General features: G+C 43.6%; 1 protein-coding gene and 1 long non-coding RNA gene across 4 annotated transcripts in view; one reads left to right on the top strand and one right to left on the bottom strand.

Annotated features, from left to right (window-relative positions):
* STEAP3 (STEAP3 metalloreductase) overlaps positions 1–21,222 on the bottom strand; it is a 130,656-nt gene that overhangs the window by 42,449 nt on the left and 66,985 nt on the right. For 2 of the 3 annotated variants that reach the window (XM_030209363.1, XM_030209364.1), the window contains exon 5: positions 19,209–20,812. The exons of the other annotated variant lie outside the window; for it this stretch is intronic. In XM_030209363.1, coding sequence (XP_030065223.1) covers positions 20,513–20,812 — 300 coding nt within the window. In that variant the 3' untranslated portion in view covers positions 19,209–20,512. Of the gene's footprint in view, positions 1–19,208; positions 20,813–21,222 lie in introns of those variants that run through there. 3 annotated transcript variants of the gene reach the window in all.
* Positions 385–20,020, top strand: LOC115474064. The gene is made up of 3 exons (XR_003942803.1): positions 385–395; positions 7,236–7,246; positions 19,936–20,020. It is a non-coding gene; the product is annotated as an uncharacterized LOC115474064 (long non-coding RNA).

Below are 21,222 nucleotides of genomic sequence, written 5' to 3'. Positions count from 1 at the left end.
ATCCTCTCTGAGGTCCCCTTAGTATATTCTATAGAGTACCCAATAGCTGAGTGATCTGACAGTGTGTTGTCTAGTATTTGTGCTGCTTTTGAGACTGGAAATAGGGCCTGTGATACAAGAAAGTAGTCTAGTCTAGAATACGAGTTATGTGGATTAGAAAAGAATGTAAAGTCTGAATCATAGGGATGCAGAATTCTCCACACATCTATCAACCCCAGTTGGTGTATCAGAAAATTGACTCCCCTATGTTCCCATCCCTTTGTTTTGGGTTTACTTGGTTTACAATCAATAGTGGGGTCTGCAGTAATATTGAGATCTCCTCCCAAGATTCTCTGGTATTCCGGGTACCGCGCCAACTGTGCTACTATATCTGAAAAGAATTTATGGTTATAGGTGTTTGGCCCATATATGTTGCAAAGGCTGAGCTTTCGGCCCCACAGCTCTCCCATCACTATAACGTACCTTCCCTCTTTATCTTGTAATACCTTGTGGATGGCTAAAGGTAGCTGTTTGTGTACCAAAATAGCAACTCCCCTTTGTCTGCTGTTAAAGGATGAGCTAATTACCTCTCCCACCCACCCTCTCTTCAGTTTCACATGCTCTGAATTGGACAAGTGGGTTTCTTGGAGAAAGGCTATGTCCGCCCCTTCCTTCCTAAGCCAGGATAGTATTTTAGTGCGTTTAACTGGGGAGTGAACCCCATCTACATTCAAAGATAGTATCTTCAAGTTAACCATCTCCCATTCTTTTTTCCATAATCTGCATGTCGTCTATTTTAATCTTTTTATGTTCCCGGTTGGCCTCCCAGCTGGACCCACCAGGAACTTTCTGCTCCTGAGTATCGGTTTCCATCATAGAGTTTTCCCATCTTTCCCTTTGCAGGCAATTCTCTTCCCCCCCACCCTTCCCTTCCCCTCTCGAATTCCCCTTGCTATCCCCTTCCCCCTCATTCACACAGTCCCTAATTCTTCTCCCTCCCCTCCCTCCCCCTTCCCCTTCATATCTCTTCTGATTCCTCCTCTTCTTCATCCTTCTCCTTCCCGTCTTCATACAACAAATACAAACATCATTACTCCTCCCTCGAATACTTTGCCCAGTGATACATCCCCTATCCCCATATTCCATTATCCTCTCCCCCTCTTGAAAACAACATTACACAGTCCGTGTACATAACATTCTTTTAGCTTGCTAGAATTATCTCTTAGAATATTGCTCGAGATCTCTGTACTCTGCTTCATTACCACAGTTCCATGTTTACTACATCACCTATTCGCTTAATGTCAGACTTCATAGGATCAGTATCTTTGTTAATAACCTGTTCATGGCATTTTTTGCCTGTTTGGGGGCATGATTTTTCCCGCTGATATCTCAGTTCTGACCCCCGCCATATGGAATCTCTTGACAATAACTGTTACCCCCCCATCTGGGACTTTCCAGTTAGGCTCTCGCTGTACGAGCACAGAGTAAAAACATTATTAAATCAAACCAGTATATCCCATTCGATCTGTCCCTCGAAGAGGTGTCACCTTCCTTAGCTATCCTCCTGCTGATACCACTCTGTTCAATTTTCCCGTGAACACCTTTCCAGCTAGATTCTCTTTGTGTAATCAAAAAATAAATTCAAAGTTAAAGCACGCCATTATATCCCATTCGATCTGTCCCACGGGGAAATTTTACCTTCAAATAGCTATTCTCCTGCTGGTACTTCTCTATTCAAACGTTCCATATACGCCTTGGCTTCTGCTGCTTCTTGGAACATCAGAGCTTTTCCTTCATGCCACACTTTTAGCTTTGCAGGGTATAAAAGCGAAAATCTGATGCCTTTGCTGTACATCTGAGAACACGTGGGAGCCATTGCTCTCCTTAGCTGCGCCACCGCCAGGGAGTAATCATTAAACAATAAGAGCTTATGTCCCTTGTATTCCAGCTGTGCTTGCCTAGATCTTCCCTGCTTTAGCAGCGTTTCTTTCTCTCGCCAATTTGTATAATGAGCAATTGCTGTTCTGGGTTTATTATCTCCTTCTTTCCTGCTCCCGATTCGATGCGCACGGTCGCACTGCCATGTGCAGATATCTTCTCCTAGGCCCAACTGCGTCGGTAGCCACTCGCTAAAGAATTTATATAGTTCTCCCTCTTTTACTTCTTCGGGAAGCCCTACCACTCGCAGATTGTTGCGTCGGTTTCTATTCTCTTGTTCCTCTACCTGTGCCTTGAGGGCTGCTGCTTCTTTCTGCAGGTTCTCAATCTGGGCCGCCATATCCGTTGTTGTGTCTTCTTGGGTAAGCATTCTCTGTTCCACCTCTGTTAGCCGGCGGGCCTGCGTGTCAAATTTCTCATTAATTTCCTCAACCGCCGAGTGGATTTTGTTCAAACGGTCTTCCAATGCCGCTGCTACAGTTGAGGAAATCTCTTTCGCCCAATCTCCCGCGTTTTTCTCCGGCCCAGGTAGGGAGTCTGAGGGCGTCGCCATCTTGGCCGCCTTTCCTGCGGGAGTGTGCTTTTGTTTTAAGGCGCCCTGATTTCTAGTGGGCATACCGCTTGTCCCGTTTCTTCGATTGCAGTCCCCTTTTTGCTGTGCGTTCTCTGACCTTTCGCTCTATTCTGGGGTCTTTCAGGGTATAAGAAATGTTTCATATAGCCGGTTTTTGCAAAGGATTCGAGGGAGCTCTCCCTTCTTGCTGCTGCTCAGGAAGCAGTCATCACGTGACCCCCGGCAGTCCTTTATTTCTAATAATCTTTTACTGTTGTTTTCAATACTGTTTTCTATTGTTTTGGGTGAACCAGTATGGTGGGAATCTCTGCCTACTGGCTTCAACTCATATAATGAACCAGATAGCCTCACACTGTCTCCTGTTCTCAATCTAATCTCCTTGGCTTCTGCACGGGAAGGGGGGGGGGGGGGGGAATTGGCGAGCTGGAGTGGGCTAAACTCTGGATAACAGCCACACACTTAGCCATCCTTCTGACTTTGAGACAGGTAATTTACACATTTTTAGAATCCTGACAAAATCCAGTTTGCAATCCTAACCTTCTGAATCCTAAGCACATCTCACAGTGCACACTCCCCCTAACCTTTTGGGCCTGAGACACAGGTGTAGTTTGCCTGTACCCAGTGTGTTTTTTCTAGCAAAAAAGGTGCCGGTACTCAAGGTCACCCTTCAAGGGTGGGGTGATCACTGAGGGACCCACCCCACAATAGTCAGGCCCCCTGCAACCAGTCACAGAATCTATGACAAGGCAGAATTGATGTGTAGAGCCTGAGCTCTTTCATTAAAACTTGGGGACCATGGGTCAATTTTAGCAGATAATGGAAAAGGTGCCAGTACTGAGTACCCCAAGTACCCCCTCAAAAAAAGCCCTGCCAGTACCTCAATCCAGCTCTGATTGTATGGGCAAAAGAGAGCGTGGAGAGAGGACACACTTGTCTGGTTCCTCTCTCTAGCTTGATGGTGTCTGAATAAGATCCATTGACTTTGATCCTTGCTTGTGGATTATTATATATCGCTTTTGTTGGAATGTAATTGTATTTTTACATGCATTGCCTGTCACCTATTATTTCTCTGTGATTACTCTGTGACCTCTGATGTGAATTACTTAGAGAGGTCACACAGCTATGCAACTTCCTGTGGGGGTTAGATGCAGCAGACACAGCACATGGAGCACATGGAGCTCATGATCTCTCCTAACCTGAGAGGATCTATGGTGGTGTGAGCATCCATTACCATCTAAGCACATGGAAGGAGCTGATAATACAAATGTATAGTAATATGTATATAAAAGCCTGTCTGATTATAATCTAACTACAAACTGTGAGTAAACAGATGTTTTGTTACTTCAACTTTAAAGTGACTCAGCAGTGACTTATTCAGGGGTGAATGAGAGAGAGATGAAGAAAGAAATTAACATTTCTAAAGCTGAAGCTGTGTGTACTAAAATCTGCTAATTATTTACTACAAATAATCCAACAAAAGGGTTATGGGCCCAGGGCCAGGAATTGAAAAAGAAGAGAAATATTACCAGGCAGAAAAAAAGGCCACATTTTTCTCTTAAGTTTTAAAGGAAAGATTCAGTCTGTCTCTCTCTCCCCCCACACAGCAGACAGAAGGCTAAGAAAATGGCTGAGGGAAGAAATTCACCATTGTTCTATTCTCTCAAGGTGCCTAAATTAACTGAGTTTAATTATCAGCAGTGGGAACTAAGATTCATATGTCTCCTTCGAGCAAAAAGATTAAATATATGCTTAGACCAAGACAGAACAGATGAAAATATGGCTGAATGGGACAATGCAAACTATTATGTGAAGTGCATGCTTTTGGAAGCTCTCTCAGAGAAACAAGCCATATTAGTGGAGGGAAAGATACACCAAAGGACATTTTATATAAACTGAGAACTATGTATGCAACTACATATGCAAAGCAGCAACCAATTTGGTTGGCAGAGTTGAATGAAACCAAATTAAGGGATAAAAGTAAATGTAATGATCACATTATGCATCTTATGTCTTCATTTCAAAAGTTAGAACTTTCTGGAATTCCCATGTGTGATGCATTGAAAAGAGCATTTCTTTTTACCTCACTATCAAAGAAGTTTGATGTTTTTAGGTCTGTAAATGAGGCCATTGAAGGGCAATCTTTTGAACAGGCAACATCAAAACTAAGGCAGGAATGCATAATAAATGATTCTGAGGAGATGTGTTCTCAAAGCAAGTCAGAGAGAAATGAAACAAATTTCTTGGCAAAGAACAGAGGAAGGCGGAGCTATGGGAAAACTCCACCCAAGGGCAAGCTGATTTGCTACTCATGTGGAAAGGAGGGACATGTATCTAAATGGTGTAAGGAAACACAAAACACTCCCTCTAGCTCACCTAAGCCAATGGAACTAAAGAATTTTCAAACCAGGAAATGTATGAAGGACAAAGATAAACACAAGGGCTTTCTAATGGCAGAAAAATCTTGACTATGGTAATAATAATTCAAATGAAAGTACTTGGATTTTGGATTCAGGGAGCACATGCCATTTAACCAATTGTAAAGATTTCTTTCAGGAAATGTGTCCAGAGGAAGGTATTCTTAAAACTGCAAACGCAGGGACTGCTAAGATCCAAGCAAAAGGTATTGGATTCTTAAAATGCAAAGTGTCTAATGAAGTTAAAGAAATTCCTGTAAGTGATGTCTTGTATATTCCCCAAGCAGTTTGTAATATGCTTAGTGTATCTACATTAGATAAGAAGGGATTTGTGATTCATTTTGAAAACAGTAAGTGCACAATCTCTAAAAATGATGAAGTGTATGCTGAAGCTTTTATGCATAATGATGTTTATAAGCTGAACATTTCAGGTGAAGCCTCACATATGGCGCAAGTAAGGAAGAATGATGGTAAATGTAGTCTGGAAATCTGGCACCGCCGCCTGGGACATCGTGATTCTAAGGTGATCCAGGATCTTTACAGTAAGCAACTGGCCACCGGCATTCAGATAAGTGCAAATGCTGGTAAAATGGAGAAATGCATAGACTGTGTTACTAAAAAAGGTGTGAGACCCTCATTTCCTGCATACACAGGAAATAGGAGTATAAAGTACTGGACTTAATACACATGACTTATGTGGACCGTTTAATATCCCATCATTGGGAAATAACAGATTTGTGCTAATTTCTTGGATGATTTCTCTAGATATTGTGTGGCCTATTTGCTGAAAGAAAAAAGTCAAGTCACAGACATGCTGAAGAAATACGTAGCCATGGTGAGCAATAAATTTGAAAGAAAACCAAAGGTTCTTCAGACCGACATGGTGGAGAGTTCATTTCACAAAGCATGCGCAACATTTCTAGAACAAGAAGGCATTCAGCATATCACAACAGTAGCTTATACACCAAAGCAAAATTCTGTTGCAGAGAGAAAATTTAGGTCACTTGTGGAAATGACCAGATGTATGCTGTCAGATAGCAATCTCCTAAAAGACTATGGGGGGAAGCCATCTCACAGCAGTGTACCTACAAACAGAATGCAACTAAAGGCGCTGAGCGCACACCACATGAGACCATGGCATGGTATGAAGCCAAACCTGTCACACATAAGAACATTTGGAAGTACAGCATATGCTCATGTACCAAAGCAAAAAAGGCATAAGCTGGATTCCACAACAGAAAGGGGCATTTTAGTTGGCTATGCTCCAGGACACAAAGGATATAGAATTTTGAATCTGAAAACTGGCATTGTTGGCATAAGACATGTTACATATTTTGATGAAAAAAAAGGGTTGATAAAGGCTGGATTATCCCAGATGAGCCTTATCATCCAGAATATGAAACTAGAACCATAATAGACATGCCAGTGTATATAAATGCCATACCAAGGCAGATGTCTGAAAGCAACTCACCTGTATCTAACGAGGAACAGGCAGAGGAAACAGACAAAGAAAGGATCATTGAAGAAGACAGTACAGTTGGAGAAGGGGAATCAATTGGAGAAGAACTCTCAGATTTAGAGGATGCAGAAAGGTCGGACCAACCTGTTGTCAGACGCTCATCCAGGGAAAACAAAGGTGTTCCACCCCCAAGACTGTCTTACCTAACAAAGTCAGCAGAAGCTCAAGAGCCCTTAACATGGGATGAGATTGAGAAAATGCCAGCAGAAGAAGCTGCTGAATGGCATAAAGCTGCACAAGAAGAAATTGATGCATTGGATAAAAATAATACTTGGATTCTTACAAAATTACCTCCTGGCAAGAAAGCTATAGGATGCAAATGGGTATTCAAGTTAAAAAGGAATGCACAAGGAAAAGTGGAAAGGTATAAAGCCAGATTAGTGGCAAAGGGATATCTTCAAAAATATGGAGAAGATTTTGATGAAGTGTTTGCACCTGTAGTGAAACACACGACAATTAGAACACTTCTGAGCATTGCAGTCTCAAAAGGCATGCAAGTCAACCACATTGATGTGAAAACAGCATTTCTTCACGGAGATATACTGAAGACTTGTACATGGAACAGCCAACAGGTTTCATAAATACAAAACAAAGACAGCTAGTGTGTAAATTAAACAAAGGTCTTTATGGATTAAAGCAAAGTGAAAAATGTTGGAATGAAAAATTGCATGAAATATTGACAAATTTAGGATTTAAGCAAGGTGAAGCAGATAAATGCTTGTACACTAGGTGCACAAATGGACAATATGCATACATTTTAGCTTTTGTTGATGATCTGCTCATTGCAAGCAAAAGTGAGCAAGAGTACAAGGACATTGTAAAGTGTTTAAACCACAATGTTGAGATAAAAGAACTTGGAAATGTGTCATACTATCTTGGTATAGAAATTGAGAAACAAAATGATGGTTCTTATCTTCTAAGCCAGAAGCAGAAAATAAATGAGCTTATTGAAAGTTTAGGTATGCAAGATGCCCAAGTTGTAAGCACTCCCATGATCACTGATTTCTGAAGGATGAAACAGTAAGAGAACCTTTACCAGATAACATCCAATATAGATCAGCCATAGGTAAGCTTTTATATCTAGCTACCACATACAGGGCTGATATAGCAAATGCAGTAGGAATTTTGAGCAGAAGGGTCAGCTCACCTACCAAATCAGATTGGACTGCAGTTAAAAGGATGGTAAGGTATTTAAAGGGTACCATTGATTGTAAATTAAAGATTTCAGCCAATAGTAATCCAAAACTAATATGTTACTGTGATTCAGATTGGGCAGGGGATCATTCTGATTATAAATCCACAAGTGGATATGTGTTTATGTATGGAAATGTACAAATTTCATGGGCCAGTCATAACAAAGTATTGTGAGTCTGTCTTCTACAGAAGCTGAATATGTGGCCGTATCGGAAGCGTGCAGAGAACTGATGTGGATTGAAAAACTTATGCTGGATTTTGGAATAGCTGAAAAGAGACCAATCCAGATAATGGAAGATAATCAGAGCTGCATCCGACTGTCACAGAATGACAAGGTTCAGTCACGCACCAAGCACATCGCAACGAAATACCACAACGTGCGAGAGTTGGCGAAAGAAGGGGTCATCAGTCTACACTATTGTCACACCAGTGAGATGACAGCTGACATCATGACCAAACCGTTACCCAGAGAACGTTTGTGAATCTGCGTATAAAGCTTGGACTTTGTATGAATAAATAATTGCATGACAGTTATGCATGAGAAGGGGTTTGTTGGAATGTAATTGTATTTTTACATGCATTGCCTGTCACCTATTATTTCTCTGTGATTACTCTGTGACCTCTGATGTGAATTACTTAGAGAGGTCACACAGCTATGCAACTTCCTGTGGGGGTTAGATGCAGCAGACACAGCACATGGAGCACATGGAGCTCATGATCTCTCCTAACCTGAGAGGATCTATGGTGGTGTGAGCATCCATTACCATCTAAGCACATGGAAGGAGCTGATAATACAAATGTATAGTAATATGTATATAAAAGCCTGTCTGATTATAATCTAACTACAAACTGTGAGTAAACAGATGTTTTGTTACTTCAACTTTAAGTGACTCAGCAGTGACTTATTCAGGGGTGAATGAGAGAGAGATGAAGAAAGAAATTAACATTTCTAAAGCTGAAGCTGTGTGTACTAAAATCTGCTAATTATTTACTACAAATAATCCAACAGCTTTAACCCATGTCAAACATTGGAGGAGTTTTCTTGTTCACACATCCAGTTTTCCAGGATTGTTGTAGGCCAGTTTATAATTATAAAGCTGCTATGAAAATACAAGAATTGCAAACTCAGGAAATCAAATACACTAGCGTTTAACTTTAGAAAAGGAGATTACGATAAAATGAGAAGAATGGTGAAAAAAAGACTGAAGGGAGCAGCTGAAAGGGTAAAAAACTTGAATCAGGCGTGGATGCTGTTCAAAAACACCATCCTAGAAGTACAGGACAAATATATTCCATGTATTAGAAAAAGAGGAAAAAAGACCAAACGTCAGCCAGCGTGGCTAAACGGTAAGGTAAAGGAAGCTATTAGAGCCAAAAAACAATCCTTCAGAAAATGGAGAAGGGAACAGACTGAAGACAATAAGATAAAACGAAGAAATGCAAAGTGATGCACTTAGGAAGTAGAAATCCACGGGAGACGTATGTGTTAGGCGGGGAGAGTCTGATAGGTACGGGCGGAGAGAGGGATCTTGGGGTGATAGTATCTGAGGATTTGAAGGCGACGAAACAGTGTGACAAGGCGGTGGCCTTAGCTAGAAGGTTGTTAGGCTGTATAGAGAGAGGTGTGACCAGCAGAAGAAAGGGGGTGTTGATGCCCCTGTATAAGTCGTTGGTGAGGCCCCACCTGGAGTATTGTGTTCAGTTTTGGAGGCCGTATCTTGTTAAGGATGTAAAAAGAATTGAAGCGGTGCAAAGAAAAGCTACGAGAATGGTATGGGATTTGCGTTACAAGACGTATGAGGAGAGACTTGCTGAACTAAACATGTATACTCTGGAGGAAAGGAGAAACAGGGGTGATATGATACAGACGTTCAAATATTTGAAAGGTATTAATCCGCAAACGAACCTTTTCCGGAGATGGGAAGGTGGTAGAACGAGAGGACATGAAATGAGATTGAAGGGGGGCAGACTCAAGAAAAATGTCAGGAAGTATTTTTTCACGGAGAGAGTAGTGGATGCTTGGAATGCCCTCCCACGGGAGGTGGTGGAAATGAAAATGGTAACGGAATTCAAACATGCTTGAGATAAGCATAAAGGAATCCTGTGCCGAAGGAATGGATCCTCAGGAGCTTAGTCAAGATCGGGAGGCGGGGCTGGTGGTTGGGAGGTGGGGATAGGGCTGGGCAGACTTATACGGTCTGTGCCAGAGCCGGTGGTGGGAAGCGGGACTGGTGGTTGGGAGGCGGGGATAGTGCTGGACAGACTTGTATGGTCTGTGCCAGAGCCGGTGGTTGGGAGGCAGGGCTGGTGGTGGGGAGGTGAGGATAGTGTTGGGCAGACTTATACGGGCAGACTTATACGGTCTGTGCCTGTGCCACAGCCGGTGGTTGGGAGGTGGGGCTGGTGGTTGAGAGGCGGGGATAGTGCGGGGCAGACTTATACGGTCTGTGCCCTAAAGAGCACAGGTACAAATCAAAGTAGGGTATACACAAAAAGCAGCAAATATGAGTTATCTTGTTGGGCAGACTGGATGGACCGTGCAGGTCTTTTCTGCTGTCATCTACTATGTTACTATGTTATAAAACATAAGGAATGTCAAACTGAATGCAAAAAGGAGATAAGGAGGGCTAAGAAGGACTTTGAAAAAAAGTTAGCGTTAGAAGCAAAAACACATAGCAAAAATTTTTTTAGGTATATTAAAAGCAGGGGGCGATCAGGGAAGACAAAGCCGTAGCGGAGAAATTGAATGAATTCTTTGCTTCGGACTTCACCGAGGAGGATTTGGGAGGGATACTGGTGCCGGAAAAGGTATTTGAAGCAGACAAGTCAGAAAGACTAAATAATTTCACTGTAAACTTGGAGGATGTAATGGGGCAGTTCTGCAAACTGAAAAGTAGTAAATCACCGGTACCGGATGGTATTCATCCCAGAGTATTAATAGAGCTGAAAAATGAACTTGTGGAGCTACTGTTAGTAATATGCAATTTATCCCTAAAAACAGGTGTGGTACCAGAAGATTGGAGGGTGACCAATGTAACGCCGATTTTTAAAAAGGGTTCCAGAGGCGATCCGGGAAATTATAGACCAGTGAGTCTGACGTCGGTGCCAGGAAAAATGGTGGAGGCTATTATTAAGAATAAAATTACAGAGCACATACAAAAGCATGGGCTACTGAGACAAAGTCAGCACGGTTTTTGTGAAGGGAAGTTTTGCCTCACAAATCTACTGCATTTTTTCAATGGGGTGAACAAACATATGGACAAAGGGGAGCCGGTGGATATTGTATATCTAGATTTTCAGAAGGCGTTTGACAAAGTGCCGCATGAAAGACTCCAAAGGACACTGGAGAGTCATGGGATCGGAGGCAGTGTATTATAATGGATTAAGAGCTGGTTAAAGGATAGGAAGCAGAGAGTAGGGTTAAATGGCCATTATTCTCGATGGAGAAGGATGGTTAGTGGGGTCCCTCAGGGGTCTGTGCTGGGACCGCTGCTTTTTAACATATTTATAAATGACTTCGAGGTGGGAGTAACTAGTGAGGTAATTAAATTTACAGATGACACAAAGTTATCCAGGGTCGTCTCATCACGGGAAGAGTATGAAAAATTACAAGACCTCGTGAGACTGGGGGATTGGGCATCCAAACGGCAGATGAAGTTCAACGTTGACAAGTGCAAAGTGATGCATGTGGGAAGGAGGAACCCGAATTACAGCTATGTTATGCAAGGTTCCGCGTTAGGAGTTACGGACCGAGAAAGGGATCTGGGAGTCATCGTGGATAGGATGTTGAAATCTTCAGCTCAATGTGCTGCAGCGGCTAAGAAGGCGAACAGAATGTTGAGTATTATTAGAAAAGGGATGGAAACCAAGCATGAGGATGTTATAATGCTGTTATATCGCTCCATGGTGGGACCGCACCTGGAGTATTGTGTTCAATTCTGGTTGCCTCATCTCAAAAAAGATATAAAGGAATTGGAGAAGGTGCAGAGAAGGGCGACAAAAATGATAAAAGGGATGGGACAACTACCCTATGAGTAGAGATTAAGACGGCTAGGACTCTTTAGCCTGGAGAGAAGGCGGCTGAGAGGTGATATGATAGAGGTTTACAAAATAATGAGCGGGATAGAGCGGACAGATGTGAAGCGTTTGTTTACGCTTTCTAACAATAATAGAACCAGGGGACACAAGATGAAATTAGAATGTGGTAGGTTTAAGACAAATCGGAGAAAGTTTTTCTTTCCTCAGGACATAGTTAGACTCTGGAACTCATTGCCGGAGAAGGTAGTGACGGCAGCTGGCCTTGCTGAGTTTAAAGGGGGTCTGGACAGATTTCTGAAGGAAAAGTCCATTGATCGTTATTAAATTTTGGGTTTTTTGCCAGGTTCTTGGGGCCTGGATTGGCCGCTGTCAGAGACAGAGTGCTGGGCTTGATGGAGCTTTGGTCTTTTCCCAGCGTGGCAGTGCTTATGTGCTTATGATTGATAGCTTGTATCGTATTCTGTGCTGTTGAAGCACTTTTTAATAGCTGTTTCAGTCTCCTGTAAGGCTTCTTTGCTAATCTTTCCTCATAGTCATTTGTGTTTAATTTTTGTGCCTTCCTCAGAGCTGATGAAGGGGGAGAAGATTCCCCAGGGTCCGGCCTCCAAGGGGGGCGCACTCGGCCCCGGCATGACTAAGATTGGTCTCCTGCTCCTGTGTGCTGGGTGAGAGCAGTGCCGGGTTATCGTATTAACTCTGCTCTGCTGGCCACAGGTCCTTCTTCCTGCCTCCTGTGTGAAGTACTTTGTTTCCAAAAACATGGGAGGGGACATGGCTGTACATCACAGCAGACTTAATGTGGCCCCAGCGCACAGGAGCAGGAGCCAAGCAAGTAAGCATGCCCCCGCCCAAGGGGGGTTGAGGGTGTTTGTCCTGGGCCCAGCTTGTTTTGCGTGGGCTGAGGCTCAACCTCTTTCACGTGGTTCTCTGATTGTACAACATTTGGGTAAGTCCCGGTGGTACAAACATTTTTTTGTGGGAATTACCAAAGAGAATCCATTTGCATGGAGAACTCAAAAGATCCCACGAGGAAACTCAAGTCAAGGAGGGAAGTGGGAATAAAAACCAGGGTTTCCAGAAACAGGACCACAAAAGATCTTGAGTGAAACAGTATTTATTGAAAATCAAAGTGACTCACTTTGATTTTCAATAAATACTGTTTCACTCAAGATCTTTTGTGGTCCTGTTTCTGGAAACCCTGATTTTTATTCCCACTCCCCTCCTTGACATGGGAATTACTGCCAGGCTACTACTGGGTAGTTCCGAATTGGCGCACGGTTATCCCTTTGTAAAAGGGCCCATTACTAAGAGATATCTAAGCCTGTTAAAGTTCTAGTGACCATGTTAATCTCATGTTTGTGAAGATTTGATAAATGACATGAAAAAATTACTTTTTTGAGCCATCTTCTGCTCTGCCATTTCTAAAGGGAGGAAATTAGTTTTTAAAAGCCTTCCCAGATGCTGTGTGATCTCAGATTTCAGACATTTGAGAGCTAGAACACAGCCCAACTCCTAAATAAGATTAGCTGGAATGAGCACTAACTTGATTCATTGTCTTGCAACATGGATGCTACAAGTTAATCCAATTAGCATTCTCTTTTTAACAGAATAAAAAAATTGCAGAGACAGACAGTAGAAAGACACATCTTGTGACAGTGCTTTTATGAACAGATTTTCTTTTTTCTAAGCTGTGGATATTCCGACTTGACACTGGCATTTCACCAGTGGAGGAGTGGCCTAGTGGTTAGGGTGGTGGACTTTGGTCCTGGGGAACTGAGGAACTGAGTTCGATTCCCACTTCAGGCACAGGCAGCTCCTTGTGACTCTGGGCAAGTCACTTAACCCTCCATTGCCCCATGTAAGCCGCATTGAGCCTGCCATGAGTGGGAAAGCACGGAGTACAAATGTAGCAAAAATAAAATAGATACTATTGGAGATTCTACATGGAATGTTGCTATTCCACTAGCAACATTCCATGTAGAAGACTGCGCAGGCTTCTGTTTCTGTGAGTCTGACGTCCTGCATGTTACGTGCAGGACGTCAGACTCACAGAAGCAGAAGCCTGCGCGGCCACAGCAGTGATCCGCAAGGGCTGACTTCTACATGGAATGTTGGAATAGCAACATTCCATGTAGAATCTCAAATAGTAGCAACAGTGGAGAAGTGGCCTAGTGGTTAGGGTGGTGGACTTTGGTCCTGAGGAACTGAGTTCAATTCCCACTTCAGGCACAGGCAGCTCCTTGTGACTCTGGGCAAGTCACTTAACCCTCCATTGCCCCATGTAAACCGCATTGAGCCTGCCATGAGTGGGAAAGCGCAGGGTACAAATGTAACAAAAATAAATAACTGATAAAAAGCTGATCCGATTGTGCAGCATCTCTGAAACGTAGACAGTACAAATGTATAATGTTACATCCCATAACAGCCAAGGAGCACTATGACAAATACAATTACACTCGAGAATAGAGTGTGTAAATACAGTGAGAATCCCTGGGCAGGAGGTTACTGCACTTTCTGGCTTCAGGAAGCATGGGCCAGCCCTTTCCTCTATCATTCATCTCTCATCAGCTCCATTTTTCAGTTGAGTCTCCCAGGTTTTGATTCCTGCTTTGGCTAATTTTATTTACCTTGTTTGAAATTGGAGTATACTGCACATTTAAACACATGGTGCTGGCTAACTTGCAGGACTCAAAATCAATATTTAATTCTTTTTTTTTTTTTTAAAGAAAATGGGAAGGTTTATGAACCACAGGAAGTTGCTCACTACCATTTCCTGGACTTCTGCTTGTAGAAGACAAGTGAGTAGTGGGTTTCTGATAGAACTCTGTTTAACTGCTAAGCTACTACTACTTATTTCTATAGCGCTACTAGACATACGCAGCGCTGTACACTTGAACGTGAAGAGACAGTCCCTGCTCGAAAGAGCTTACAATCTAATCAGGACAAACAGGAAAAATAAGGGAATTAATAAGGTGGGAAAGATAAAACATACAAGGGTACTGTACAAGTGAATAGGGGTTAGGAGTTAAAAGCAGCAGCAAAAAGGTGGGCTTTTTAGCCTAGATTTGAAGATGGCCAGAGATGGAGCTTGACGTACTGGCTCAGGAAGTCTATTCCAGGCATATGGTGCAGCAAGATAAAAGAAACGGAGTTGGCAGTGGAAGAGACAGGTACAGATAAGAGAGATTTACCCAATGAACGGCATTTCCAGGGAGGAGTGTAGGGAGAGAGAAGAGTGGAGAGGTACTGAGGAGCTGCAGAGTGAATGCATTTGTAAGTTAATAAGAGGAGTTTGAACTGTATGCAGAAACAGATAGGTAGTCAATGAAGTGACTTGAGGAGAGGGCTAATATGAGCATAGTGACATTGGCAGAATATAAGTCGTGCAGCAGAATTTTGAACAGATTGAAGGGGAGAAAGATGGCTTAATGGGAAACCTGTGAGAAGCAAGTTGCAATAGTCTGAAAGGTGATAAGAGTGTGGATAAAAGTTTTGGTAGTATGCTCAGAAAGGAAAGGATGAATTTTGGTGATATTATAGAGAAAGAAATGACAGGTTTTAGCAGTCTGTTGGATATGTGCAGAGAGAAAGAGAGGAGTCAAAGATAACCCCAAGGTTACAAGCTGACGAGAGTGTTATTCACAGAGATAGAGAATGGGGGAACAGGAGAGGTGGGGTTAGGGGGAAAGACAAGAAGCTCAGTCTTGGTTATGTTTAGTTTCAGATGGCAGTGAGACATCCAGGCAGCAGTGTCAGATAGGCAGGCTGATACTTGGGCTTGGATTCCTGCTGAGATTTTTGGTATGGAGAGGTAGATCTGGGAGTCATCAGCATAAAGGTGACACTGAAAACCACGGGATGAGATCAGAGCACCAAGGGAAGAAGTATAAATGGAAAAAAAAGAAGAGGTCCCAAGACAGATCCATAAGGTACACCAACTGATAGTGGGATAGAAGTGGATACACTAAAAGTGCAATGGGAGAGATAAGAAAAAACCCAGGAAAGAACAGAGCCATGAAATCCAAGTGAGGACAGTGTATCAAGGAATAGGCAGTAATCAACAGTGTCAAAAGCAGCAGATAGATCAAGAAGGATGAGGATAGAATAGAGACCTTTGGATCTGGCCAAGAACAGGTCACTGGAGACTTTAGCAAGGGCTGTTTCAGTTGAGTGAAGAGGGCAAAAGCCAGACTGAAGTGGATCAAGAATAGCACGAGATGAAAGAAAGTCAACACAACGGTGGTGAATAGCACATTCCAGTATCTTGGATAGTAAAGGGAGGAGGGAGATGGGGCGATAGAAGAACAGATTGAGTCCAATGAAGGTTTTTTGAGGAGTGGTGTAACTATGGCATGTTTGAAGGCATCAGGAACAGTTGTAGTGGAAAGTGAAAGATTGAGGATATGACGCATAGAAGGGATGACAGTAGGAGATAGAGCTAAGTAGATGGTTTGAAACACTGGAGGACAGAGTAGAAGAGTCAATAGCCTGAAGATTCCTAAATGTATTGGTGGAGATTGGATGGGACCGGGGGGGGGGGGGGGGAGGGTGTTTAAGTGTGAAAGTTATCAGATGACGGACAGAGAGTGGAGAGCTGAGGCGCAGAAACTGGAGAGTGAGCAGTTGGATAAGAAGATAAGATCAAGACAGTGGCCATTCCGGTGAGTAGGGGCAGTGGAGTAAAGTTGAAGATTGAAAGACGATGTTAAAGCGAGAAACTGAGAGGCATAAGAGTCAGAGGGGTCATTAGCATGAATGTTAAACTTCCCAAGAATGAGGGAAGGAGATGAAGATTCAAGAAAGAAGGAAAGCCAGGAGTCCAGGTCAGTGAGAAATGGAAGAAAGGGACTTATCAGGGGGTCAATAAATGACAGCTACTCAGAGAGGTAGAAGAGTGAATAGATGGAGGAGTGGACTTGAAGGAAGAAAAACAGTGAGACTGAGGTGAAAGAAGAGACTAATATCTACAAGAGGGTGAGAGTAGTAGCCCAACACCACCTCCGTGGCCAGCCGGACAAGGAGTATGGGAAAAAAGGTAACCTCCATGACACAGGGAAATAGCTGAAGCAGAGTTTTCAGGGCAAAGCCAAGTCTCAGTTAGGGCAAGCAGATGGAGAGTATGAGAGATAAAGAGGTCATGGATGTAGAAAGGTTTGTTACAGACAGAGCAGGCATTCCACAGAGCACATAAGAAAGGGAGAGAAGAAGGGGAGAGGAATTCCAGGGGTTGATGTCCAAGATACCCAGAGTCACCTGATAGCGCAGAGCCGCATTAAGGGGCTTTGCAGTATTTTCACAGTGAACACCTGGTAAACTGGGCATTAAGTGTCCATGTCACAGGCCCGACACAAAAAACAGAGTGGACGTGAAAGGCATTGGGCAGTTAGTGTGTAATAAGCCCGGTATGTAACAGAGTTAAAGTGGGACCACTTACCGTTTCCGAAACGGAAGGCAGTAAGTGCTTCCGTGTTAGCTGTGAGAAGGTACTGCACACTAATCTGAATGGCCTAGTGGTTAGGGTGGTGGACTTTGGTCCTGGGGAACTGAGGAACTGAGTTCGATTCCTGGCACAGGCAGCTCCTTGTGACTCTGGGCAAGTCACTTAACCCTCTATTGCCTGCCGTGTTAAGCCTGCCATGAGTGGGAAAGTGCGGGGTACAAATAAAAAAAAAAACCTGCAATAAAAAGTGGAAAAGACATCCACTAGGTGCTGCATTACATATATTAAATCCTGCATTAAGCTGCAGTAACTGCAAATTTTACAGCAGTTTATTAACAGGGCCCCTTGATTTATGAATGATATCCTGGTATTTTCATTCAGAAAAAGGTAATAAATAGGAATAAAACAAAACAGAGAAAACAAAATAAGATGAGACCTTTTTTACTGGACTAACTTAATATATTTTTTGATTAGCTTTCGAATGTAACTCTTCTTCAGATCAGAAATAAGCAAATGTTGGCAAATATCAGTATATATATATATATATATATATATATATATATATATATATATATATATTAAACGGCTAGTATATATATATATATATACTAGCCGTTTAGCCCGTTATAACGGGCGAGATTTTTGTTTGGCAAAATTCCTCTGTCGCCTGCCCTCTCCCCTCCATCCATGTCCAGCATTTCTCCTGCCCTCCCCTCCATCCATCTATGCCCATTAGCTCTCCTCTCTCCCCTGCCCTCCCCACCCGTGGCCAGTGATTCTCTTTTACCCCCTGTCCTCCCCTGTCATTCACATCCAGTTATTTTCCTCTATCCCCTTCCCTCCCCTCCATCCTTCCATCCATGTGCATCTTCCTGTCTTCCCTCACCTGCATCCATGTCCAGCATTTCTCCTCCCCTCCCTCCCTCCCCCGAGGTCGCTGCCGCTACCGCTCTCTCCCCCCGGGGTCGCAGCTGGCCCCCCTCCACCCAGGCCGGGGGCTCTCCTCTCCTCTCCATTGAGCTTACAGCGCCTCACCTCCGAAACCGCAGCAGGCAGATCGCCTCCCGTCGGCCTTCCTTCCCTGCCTATGTCCTGCCCTCGTGTGACGTAATGTCGGCAAGGGCGGGACAAAGGCAGGGAAGGAAGGCCAACGGGAGGCGATCTGCCTGCTGCGGTTTCGGCGCCGTAAGTTCAGTGGAGAGGAGAGGGCCCGGGCGGCGACCTCGGGGGGGGGAGGGAAGCAATAGCGACCTCGGCGGTTCCCTCCTTCCCCTTCCGTGTTCCAGGTCCACTCCTCAGCACAGTGTTTCTTTCCCTCTCTGTTCCGTCCTCTGACGTCATCACGTCTTGACGCGGGGGCGGGACAGAGAGGGAAGTCTCTACTGTGCATTTGCAGGCGAGTCGGTCACTTGCCATTTATATGAAACACAAAAGCATTTCAATGACAGTCTCAGCTACCACATCACATTAGTCATTCAGAAAAGAAAATGGAGATCAAAACCTGGAGCAAAATTTTGATACCATTTACTCCTCAAAAGTAAAATTGTGCATATAACACAGTACAGCTAGGCTGGCCTAAGGCCACAGTAAGTGCAGGAGCCTCAAATGCAGGCCCCGTAAGAGCAGGTGTGGCCTAGAAGTGATATCCCCCAATCAGGGAAGGTGATTCAGATGGATGGCAGGTCTCATAGGACACTCCTCCTCTGCAATCAAGGGTGTATTCAGTGTTGCCAGGTGGGCAGTTTTCCCGCCCAATTGGGCGGTTTTCTGTGACCCGCCGCGGGAAATTTTTGCCTGCGGCGGGTTGCGGTTTTTTGGGGTCTTTCGGCGTTTTTTTTGCGGTTTTTCGGGCCGCGGGGGCAGAGTTAGTGGAGTTTTGGGCGGGGTTAGTGATGTTCTGGGCAGGGCCGATCACGGCGGGGGCGGGGTTGATGACGGCGGGGGGTGGGGGTGTCAGGGGCGGGGTTTTGGGCTGGTTTGGGTGGGAAAAAAATTTTCCACCTGGCAACCCTGGGTGTATTTGCAACTTCACCTGTTAAAGAGGTGTTAAACTCTGCTGAGCTGAAACATCAACAAAAGGAAAATAAAGAGCAAGATTTTTTTTTTCACCTTTTAGTTTTATTTTATAATATTCATAGCCCTTCTCCCAAGCTGGAGACATTAATTCTGAATTGTTTAATTCTGAAGAGTAACACTGGCGTGATTCAGAATGTCCCATATCGCCAAGTCAGGACACCTTGCTTTCTCCCGTCCATTCCACACCCAACGGGCATTGTAACAGCACAGCTCCTTACCCTGAACATCTAACCACAGTCACGAGAACATATTCACCCCTTTATAGTGAATGGGGCACAAACACATGCTGCACCCTGACCAGGCAGTTCTTGAAGGGTGACCTGTTCATGTGTCTTTAGCGAGCTGCGTCATTAACCAAACAATACAAAAATAAAGGCAAAAATAACATTTTCTCTATGCTCTAGTTATTAAATAAAGCATGGTTGCAAAACTTCAATGGAAGGAATAAAGCACCGGCTTTAAAAAAAAAAAAAAAAAAAAAGGAAAGAAAAAGCAGGAGAAAAGAGCAGTCACGGTAGAAAAATGAAAATATAGGTACACACTTTTCTTCATTAGACCCACCAAGTCAGTCAAGTATTTAACTTACACCATAGATTGTCTTAAGGGCTCAATAGTCAAAGTGATTTAACCAGTTGAGAGAGAGAGAGAGAGAGAGACTCTTATCCACTTAACTCATGTTGACTAGGCCCAGGTTAGTGCCACTGAATATCCTTTCTAACTGCTAAAGCCAAAACTGGCTATTATGTAGGTGGTCCAGGGACAGAGTTGGTACTTAACCAGATAATTGCCGACAGTCCTCAACAGGATAAGTTAACTGGGCAAACAGGACTGTTATTGATACGGTCCTATCTTTGGTATAACTTATCTGGTTAAGAGGCAGCTGTTTCCACATACCTGGCTATTTAATGGTGGCACCTGGATATGGCCTGGTAATAATTTTGGTGGTAGCAGTGTTTAAAAAAAAAAATGCTGACCATAGCTAGCTAAATATTACCTCCTAAGTTTTCAAGTTTCCCATAAACGCTAAGAAATTGTTTATTCCCCTGCAGTCTTCATGCGGTGATGATGGTATCAGGATTGTTGAGGTGTTTAATGTTGGTGAACTTTCCCCTCTATCTTTCTCTCTCTCTCTCTCCATTCTAAGTTTAAGTAAAGGCTGGCGGTGTCAAGCTTAAAGCCAATCAGATGCATAAATCGTACAAGTTTCTACCTACATACTTTCTGTACAGCAGTCTGTTACTTAAATCACATCAACTTACATTTTATGCCAAAACGCACAACTCAGTTGTGCCACAGATAGTGCTTTTAATTGTTCATAATTTACTGTGCACAAGAGTCCATTACACAATGCTGGTGCCTTCTCCATGTGAATATTCGTAAGACGGATTTCTTGCATTTGACAGAGTGAATTGAGCACACTTCCCCTTTTCCCAGCCTCTGCGGATCCGCAACAGTTTTCGACTGACGCATGGCATGAAGAGAACAACTTTAGCAAGAATTATAGCACAAGGCACAAGGAGAGTGAGTGTGTAGGTCGGAGGCAAGTAGAATTTGTACTGGGTCCCGTCGAAAGCCCTTCTCCATCCGAAAGTAAGTGTGTGAAGAGTACTTACAAGCAAAGCAGCAAATCCCAGCTTGGACTGAAAGAAATGAAAAAAACACCACATTTTGTGTTACGTTTAAGTGGAGGAGTGGCCTAGTGGTTAGGGTGGTGGACTTTGGTCCTGAGGAACTGAGTTCAATTCCCGGCACAGGCAGCTCCTTGTGACTCTGGGCAAGTCATTTAACCCTCCATTGCCCCATGTAAGCCGCATTGATCCTGCCATGAGTGGGAAAGCGCAGGGTACAAATGTAACAAAAATAAAATAGATACTATTGGAGATTCTACATGGAATGTTGCTATTCCACTAGCAACATTCCATGTAGAAGGCTGCGCAGGCTTCTGTTTCTGTGAGTCTGACGTCCTGCACGTACGTGCAGGACTTCAGACTCACAGAAGCAGAAGCCTGCGCGGCCACATTGGTGATCTGCAAGGGCCGACTTCTACATG

This window comes from Microcaecilia unicolor, chromosome 7 (assembly GCF_901765095.1).
Source record: "Microcaecilia unicolor chromosome 7, aMicUni1.1, whole genome shotgun sequence".
Lineage (NCBI taxonomy): Eukaryota > Metazoa > Chordata > Amphibia > Gymnophiona > Siphonopidae > Microcaecilia > Microcaecilia unicolor.
Note: the sequence above shows the minus strand (reverse complement) of the source record. Positions and strands in the feature narration are given on the sequence as shown.